This window comes from Caretta caretta, chromosome 4, assembly GCF_965140235.1.
Source record: "Caretta caretta isolate rCarCar2 chromosome 4, rCarCar1.hap1, whole genome shotgun sequence".
Taxonomy (NCBI): domain Eukaryota; kingdom Metazoa; phylum Chordata; order Testudines; family Cheloniidae; genus Caretta; species Caretta caretta.
Window position 1 is genome coordinate 95,417,670 of NC_134209.1, and position 9,040 is coordinate 95,426,709.

The 9,040-nt window shown below is 47.7% G+C and overlaps 1 protein-coding gene across 1 annotated transcript in view; it reads right to left on the reverse strand.

Annotated features, from left to right (window-relative positions):
• PDGFRL (platelet derived growth factor receptor like) overlaps positions 1–9,040 on the reverse strand; it is a 47,487-nt gene extending 38,447 nt beyond the window's left edge. Inside the window, exon 1 of the mRNA XM_048848162.2 lies at positions 8,880–9,040. Coding sequence (XP_048704119.1) covers positions 8,880–8,934 — 55 coding nt within the window. The 5' untranslated portion in view covers positions 8,935–9,040. The remainder of the gene's footprint in view (positions 1–8,879) is intronic.

A 9,040-nucleotide genomic window follows, 5' to 3' on the forward strand; every position in this document is an offset into this window, starting at 1 on the left:
GGCCGGGAAAAGTCCATGACGCTCGCACCTTCAGGAACTCTGGTCTGTTTCAAAAGCTGCAGGAAGGGACTTTATTCCCAGACCAGAAAATAACCATTGGGGATGCTGAAATTCCCATAGTTATCCTTGGGGACCCAGCCTACCTCTTAATGCCATGGCTCATGAAGCTGTACACAGGCACCCTGGACAGTAGTCAGGAGCTGTTCAACTACAGGCTAAGCAAGTGCAGAATGGTGGTAAAATGTGCATTTGGATGTTGAAAAGCATGCTGACGCAGTTTACTGACTCGGTTAGACCTCAGCAAAACCAATATTCCCATTGTTATTACTGCTTGCTGTGCGCTCCACAATATCTGTGAGAGTAAGGAGGAGACGTTTATGGCAGGATGGGAGGTTGAGGCAAATCGCCTGGCCGCTGGTTATGCGCAGCCAGACACCAGGGCGGTTAGAAGAGCACAGGAGGGTGCAGTGCACATCAGAGAAGCTTTGAAAACCAGTTTCATGACTGGTCAGGCTACGGTGTGAAAGTTCTGTTTGTTTCTCCTTAATGAAACCTCCCACCCCCCCTTGGTTCACTCTACTTCCCTGTAAGCTAACCACCCTTCCCTCCCCCCTTTGATCACCACTTGCAGAGGCAATAAAGGCATTGTTGCTTCACATTCATGTATTCTTTATTAATTCATCACACAAATAGGGGGATAACTGCGCCAAGGTAGCCTGGGGGGGTGGTGGAGGAGGGAAGGACAAGGCCACATAGCACTTTAAAAGTTTAAAACTTTAAAAGTTATTGAATGCCAGCTTTCTGTTGCTTGGGCAATCCTCTGGGGTGGAGTGGCTAGGTGGTCAGAGGCCCCACCACCGCGTTCTTGGGCGTCTGAGCGAGGAGGCTATGGAACTTAGGGAGGAGGTCGTTTGGTTACAAAGGGGCTGTAGTGGTGGTCTGTGCCCCTGTTGCCTTTCCTGCAGCTCAACCATATGCTGGAGCATATGAGTTTGATCCTCCAGCAGTCTCAGTATTGAATCCTGCCTCCTCTCAGCATGCTGCCACCAGCTATCAGCTTCAGCCCTCTCTTCAGCCCGCCGCCTCTCCTCCCAGTCATTTTGTGCTTTCCTGCACTCTGACATTGTCTGCCTCCACGCATTCATCTGTGCTCTGTCAGTGTGGGAGGACAGAGAACATTTCATCGCGAGTGTGCTTTTTTCACCTTCTAATCTTCGCTAGCCTCTGGGAAGGAGAAGATCCTGTGATCCTTGAAACACATGCAGCTGGTGGAGAAAAAAAGAGGGACAGTGGTATTTAAAAAAACATTTTATAGAACAATGGGTACACTCTTTCAAGGTAAACCTTGCTGTTAGCATTACATACATAGCACATGTGCTTTCGATACAAGGTTGCATTTTGCCTCCCATCACCTCCTGGCTAACCCCTCTCCCCACCCTCTCCCTGTAGCTAACAGCAGGGAACGTTTCTGTTCAGCCACAGGCAAACAGCCCAGCAGGAACCGGCACCTCTGAATGTCCCCTTAAGAAAAGCACCTTATTTCAACCAGGTGACCATGAATGATATCACTCTCCTGAGGATAACACAGAGAGATAAAGAACTGATGTTGTTTGAATGCCAGCAAACATACACTGCAACGCTTTGTTCTGCAATGATTCCTGACTATGTGCTACTGGCCTGGCGTGGTAAAGTGTCCTACCATGGTGGACGGAATAAGGCTGCCTTCCCCAGAAACCTTTTGCAAAGGCTTTGGGAGTACATCCAGGAGAGCTTTATGGAGATGTCCCTGGAGGATTTCCGTTCCATCCCCAGACATGTTAACAGACTTTTCCAGTAGCTGTACTGGCCGCGAATACCAGGGCAAATTAATCATTAAACACGCTTGCTTTTAAACCATGTATACTATTTAAAAAGGTACACTCACCAGAGGTCCCTTCTCTGCCTGGCAGGTCCGGGAGGCAGCCTTGGGTGGGTTTGGGGGGGTACTGGCTTCAGGTCCAGGTTGAGAAACAGTTCCTGGCTGTCGGGAAAACCGGTTTCTCCGCTTGCTTGCTGTGAGCTACCATCTTCCTCGTTCCCCAAACTTGCTTCCGTGTTGCCTCCCTCTCCATTGAAGGAGTCAAAGCACATGGTTGGGGTAGTGGTGACTGAACCCTCTAAAATGGCATGCAGCTCATCATAGAAGCAGCATGTTTGGGGCTCTGACCCGGAGCAGCTGTTTGCCTCTCTGGTAGGCTTGTCTCAGCTCTAAGTTTCACGTGGCACTGCTGCGGGTCCCTGTTATGGCCTCTGTCCTTCATGCCCTGGGAGATTTTGACAAATGTTTTGGCATTTCGAAAACTGGAACGTAGTTCTGATAACACCGATTCCTCTCCACATACAGCGATCAGATCCCGCACCTCCTGTTCGGTCCATGCTGGAGCTCTTTTGCGATCCTGGGACTCCAACATGGTCACCTCTGCTGATGAGCTCTGCATGGTCACCTGCAGCTTGCCACGCTGGCCAAACAGGAAATGAAATTCAAACGTTTGCAGGCCTTTTCCTGTCTACCTGGCCAGTGCATCTGAGTTGAGAGTGCTCTCCAGAGCAGTCACAATGGAGCACTCTGGGATAGCTCCTGGAGGCCAATACCGTCTAATTGCGTCCACAGTACCCCAAATTTGACCCGGCAAGGCCGATTTCAGCACTAAACCCCTTGTCGGCAGTGGAGTAAAGAAATCAATTTTAAGAGCCCTTTAAGTAGGAAAAAAAGGGCCTCGTCATGTGGACGGGTGCAGGGTTAAATTGATTTAACGCTGCTAAATTCGACCTCAACTCCTAGTGTAGACCAGGGCTTAGACAGACCTAGGAGCCTCTCTCCACCTGCATGGCTTTTATCACCCTCTTCTTCCTCTTCTTCCACCCCCATCCCCAAAATACTATCTGCACTTGAAACTTAAAGCTATAGAGGTTTTATTTCCCTGAAGTATCAAATCCCACAACTATCAGCCAAATGTGACACCCGCAATCCCTACTTCCCAAGCTGCGGGATGATTGCTCTCCCTCCCAGTTGACTATAGCTCCCCTCATCCCCCTTCCATTCAAGATGTCAGTACTACAGGCGTTAAAAATAAATCAAACACATTACATGGCAGGTATTTTTACTGTAGCTGCAGATACAGAAACTAGTAGAAAATGGACTTTGGATCACAATTTATACAGTGCATTACATTATATAATAAATTGCCAAAATCAGACAACACAGACATTCAAGAAATGCATAAGGATTGCAAGGCAATCATGGCTATTTTCAATCATTCCCTCAGCCCTGTTAACCTTTTGTGTTCAAACCAATTACTGCTAACATTTATTTTGCAGTTTACTTTGGGCTAATCTACAGATGTTTAAAAGAGAATAAGGCAAAGATAGTACAATATTTTGGCAAGCATATTGCAAGACAATGCAACCTTCTCAGGGCAGCCTAGACAGGCATTGTTTCCCTTCCACTCCTGCACCAGCTGGGGGAGGAGGGGCACCATCCTGGTAAATAGCTGCGCTGCTATTTTCCTGACTTGCCCATTGCCCATTTGAGCAAGACCCCTCTGTATTTCATGGGGACTCAACCCAGGGTAACATCCTCCAGTGTAATAACAGCTTGCAGAGACAGACATGCAGTTACAGTACTAACATGCCCCTCACTCTCCTCCCACACCCAGAGTCCCCACACAGCATTGGTACAGGGGTCCTATGCAAGGAGGGTGTAAATCAGAAAATGTCTCACCATCTCAAAATGAACCACATAATGGGAAGTTCAAATGTGAATGACATTTTATCACTGTTGGTAGGGAGACTAGTACTCGGACAACTACTTGTGCTTTTTCTGATTTCCCTAAGCACCTGTGATGCTGTACCCCACACATACAAGAACCTGAGAAGCAAAAGAAGATTTACAGGGAAACAGTGACTGCATCCCAAGAAAGGGCCAGTTAGGCAGAACGGTCAAGGGATAGTTTTCTAGAGCAAAAAGAAAAGGAGTACTTGTGGCACCTTAGAGACTAACCAATTTATTTGAGCATAAGCTTTCGTGATGCTCAAATAAATTGGTTAGTCTCCAAGGTGCCACAAGTCCTCCTTTTCTTTTTGCAAATACAGACTAACACGGCTGTTACTCTGAAACCTTTCCTAGAGCAATCATACAGATTTAGAAGGGAGCATAGAGCCCTGAAAAGGGACATGATGCAACCTAGCCATGTCCTGCAAACTACAGAGAATATACCATACTTGGACCTCCCTTTCGCTCACAAAAAGTGCAGACCCTTCCCACTCCAATCAATCCCAATGGAGAAGCAGAACAATTTCTAACACCTCACCTACACATGTACGAGAGCACTCAACTCTCTGGGCAGGCCACAGTTCCACTGCTCTTAAGCTTACACTATAACTTTTTTATTATTCAAGTAGTTTTGATACCTCAGGTTTTTTGTACAACTTGGTTGAAAAGTTTCATTGAGGAACAGCGTTCCCCTTAATTACATAACATCCTCCCCTCAGTATCAATTCACAAAAAAACCCACAGCACATACATGGTAGTAATTTCCTTGGTTACAATACATTCATTAGCCAAAACACATCCCTGACCCTAATCATCCCTAACCAGTTGGAGCATTTTGCTCGCTCTGGCTGTTCATAACATTCAGAAAGTTTCCCCACCTCTCCCTTCCACCCATCGGTCAGGCTCGCTCCGTTGCTGTCACAGATACTGTGCAAAATACAGCAACTACTTATACAAAGCACATAATGACAAGAAGGATTTAGCCATATCACGAATAACCTCCACCTTCCCAGCAGTCTTCCAAATGCACTCTCCAGTCATCTTGCAGCTACAGCTCTGTTTTCCTACCCAGATGTTCAATAAAAGACTTCAGGGAAGCAGAGGGTAAGCTAGATCTCTCAGAATGCTGGAAGGAATCATGACCCTATTAAATGTCCATAGTAGACTGGGGAGCAAAAATTCCTTTGCTCATTCCAGAAAACTGGCCTGAATATCTAAAGACTCTGACACCATGGACCTTCCCATACTACCCCACATTAATATTGGTGAACCTTCCACAGTGATCAACCAGGCAAAATACTCCTTCCTGATGACCAAGTCTTGGCTCTGCTGTGTGGGGCAAGGAATAGGTATGGAAGTTGCATCAGTAGCCTTTTTACAGTTTGGAACCCCATCAGTGCAAAGACATCAACAACGTCCTGTGCATTGCCAAGCTTTATGACCCAGCACAACTGCACCCTCTGAATAGCATAGCAAACAGCCCCAAAAGTTCATCTGCCAACACCAAATCAGTTAGCAAATGACCAGTAACAATCAGGGTGGTGAACTTCCAGAAGGTGATTACAACACACTTCTCCATGCTGAGGAGAACTCTCATGTTGATGTTCTGCCACGGCAGCTCCAGTTCTGAATAGATCTCTAGGAAAATAGCCTTCCACATCCTGGAGTTAGCTCATGAAAGCTTATGCTCAAATACATTGGTTCGTCACCCCAGTTCTGCATCACTATTCTGTCCCACCAATCAGTGCTAATTGAGCCCAGAAACAGCACTTCAAGTAAAGCTGTTCCAACAAGATGCCCTGCAGAAGTAACTGCTCGATTTCATCCTTTTCCTCCAGCAACACCTGTAGCCATATTGCTGCGTCTACAGCCCCAGACCAAAGCCCACTCAACTGCTAATACATGTGCATCATTCTGCTCAAAGTATGAATGACTGTCATGATCACAGCAATCTGCAATGTGTCCTCCATGCAGCCTGACAGCATTTTGAAAATGGCACTGGCAAAATACAGATGATTTATGGGTAGGGTTGCCAGGTGTCCTGGTTTGAGATCAGAACACCCAGTCAAAAAGGGACCCTGGCGGCTCTGATCAGCACTGCTAAGCAGGCCGTTAAAAGTCCAGTTGGTGGTGCAGCAGGGCTGGCAGGCTCCCTGCCCAACTCTGCACGGCTCACAGAAAGTGGCCAGCATGTCTCTCTGGCTCCTAGGCAGAGGGGCAGTCACAGGGGCTCGACATGCTGCCCCCGCCCTGAGCACCAGCTCTGCAGCTCCCATTGGCTGGGAACCGTCTGAGGTCAGCACCACCTAGAGCCCGCACCCCAAACCCCCTCCCGCAACCAAACTCCCTCCCAGAGCCCGCACCCCCAACCCCCTGCCCAGAGCCTCCTCCCACACTCCGAACCTCTCAGCCCCAGCCCAGAGCCCCGTCCTGCACCCCAAATCCCTCATCCCTGGCCCCATCCCAAAGCCCACACCCCCCGCCAGAGCCCTCACCCCCTCTTGCACCCCAATCCCCTGCCCCAGCCCCATGAAAATGAGCAAGGATGCGGGAGAGTAAGTGACAGAGAGGGGTGGAGAATGGGGTGAGCGGGGACAGGGCCTTGGAGAAGGGGCAGGGCGAGGATATTCAGTTTTCTGCAATTAGAAAGTTGGCAACCTAATTATGGGTTGCCAGGAGAGTTGGATCCCAAGTCCCAGAATTCCTGTAGATTCCAGTAGGCAGCCCACAATTCACTGCAAGAAGAATCCTATAATACATACAGCTGAGCAGTCGAATATGGTATGGGGTATATATAATATATATAAATCACATAAAATCATGACTGATATGGAGAAAGTAAATAAGGAAATGTTATTTACTCCTCATAACACAGGAGCTAGGGGTCACCAAATGAAAATAATAGGCAGCAGATTTAAAACAAATAAAAGGAAGTATTTTTTCACACAATGCACAGTCAACCTGTGGAACTCCTTGTCAGATGATGTTGTAAAGGCCAAGACCATAACAGGGTTTAAAAAAGAACTAGATAAATTCATGGAGGATTGGTCCATCAATGGCTATTAGCCAAGATGGGCAGAGATGGTGTGCTTCTGTTTACCAGAAGCTGGGAATGGGCGACAGGGGATGGATTACTTGATGATTACCTCTTCGGCACCTGGCACTGGCCACTGTCGGAAGGCAGGATGCTGGGATAGATCAACCTTTGGTCTGACCCAGTATGGCTGTTCTTATGGGATATCTGCCTAGGATGTTGCATGGTTAATTCAAAACAGCATATGGAGCTGCATGGACACAATGGGACACAAGGGAAGTACCTTAAGCCATCATAACAAAGTGTGAACGTGCTTTAGTTCGATATAGTTAATTCAATGTATTTAGAGTGATCCAAAACATATGCTCATATGCTCATAGAAACAAGACCGGAATGACAGAGGCAGCATCAGTTTGGCCATTTACCTGACAGGGCTGGTTATGAATTTCCCTATTCCAGCTGCACACTTAAAAACCAAACACAAAAAACCCCCACCACAACCTGAAAAGGAAATTTGATTAAAATGAAGTTCATGTCCTTTCACAAGGACAGTACGTAAAAACTACATGAAGATACAAGTTAATTGCAATTAATCTCTGTGGACAACAAATGACCTAGTTCACCACAAGTTTTCAATGATTATATTGCAATTATTGTTGTTCCATATTAAGATGTTATTTTTGAGAAATGACTACCTGAAAAAATAACTGTATACTTTATCTAGAATGCTGTTGCTTTTGAATACTAATATGGAAGAGAGCAAAACAACATTGAAAACATTATTTTAATAACTTTGAAGATTGGGGCAGTATCCCAGTATGCACCTATACAAAACATAAATCAGTTTTCTGAATCCCTTTAATCCGATCAGAGCCTGCAACCAGTAAAAATATCTCGCTAGCAACTTTTAAGATCTGCATCTTGTACCAGTGCTTTTTTGGTTTTCACTCACCACGGAAGTACTACGTGCAAATGCACTTCTTCTTTACGGTGTCCAGCACTAACTTTTTTCCCCCCTTCAGGGAAAAAAAAAAAAAAAGAATCCTGTTCTCATCTAAGGACTGAAATCCTGTGCTTAATTAAAAAAAGCTTGGCATTTTTGCCAATACTTTTATATTTTCCAAAAAGAGCTGTGCAGAAAGAAGCTGTATTTTTGGTCAGTACCCATGAATGCAAGAAAACCAAAGCCAGGTTGTTGGCAGCAGTGTGAAATTGTATAATAGCATAATCTGTTTTTCATTTAGGGAAGAGGAGAAGCTGCGGAGGCTCTGGCAGCTGTGCAGGATGGGACCCAGAGAGAATTGCACTCTTTAAACCTGACAACTAATTTCTACGGCGAACAGCTCCAGGATTCTTCCTCCCACTCCAAGTCCTTTCTGCGCTGCTGTGAGATGGAAATCAACTACTCCTTACTGGAGATGGGTGGGAATACCAAGTAACCCCACCTCCCACCTAAAAGTGGACACGTTTACATGAATTGCAAAGCCCTGGAAATAGTATACCAGCTGTAGGAATTCAAGCAGATTGCAAACCCAGCCCCGTTTACACACCTATTGATACGTCTGGGGGAGACGGGTGGAAAGTGCCGCTGATCTATGGAAAGTGAGGGAAACAAATGTTCCGTAGGAAGGGTGAGGGGTGCCTGGTCTGTGCAGTATGAAAAGAGACGAAGGGAGCCCCTGAGAAGTGGGGGCAATAAGGGAGGAGAAGAAAAGCGAGGAAAGGGCTAAAGGGAGCGTGTCGACAGGAGGGGCGCGGCAGGACTGTGGGACAAGCTGTTTGTACAGCACCGTGCACTATGCCCCCCCATGCAAACAGCCGCTGTGTCCGCTAACCCAGGGGAAGGGCACCGGGAGGCGGGCGAGGGCAGCAAGGGGCCGGGGGCAGCAGTGACAGGACGAGCCAAGGGGAGCTCCCGAGGGCAATGGAGCTGGGGCCGCAGCGAGACCCAGAGCTCCCTGGACCACGGGAACAACGGGCGGAGGGGAGGCTGGGCTGGGGAGGGAGCCCTGTGCCCCCGGTCCGCGGACTCACCATTTTGTAGCGTTTCGTGCAGCAGCAGGAGGCTCAGCAGGACCCACAGCCTCATGTCGGAGCAGCCGCGGGCGAGCCGAACCGCGGGGGCTCTGGGAAGTCCGCCGCAAAGCTCCCAGTGCAGGGAGGGGGAGCTAGCGCCGGAGGAGGAGCCCGCCGGA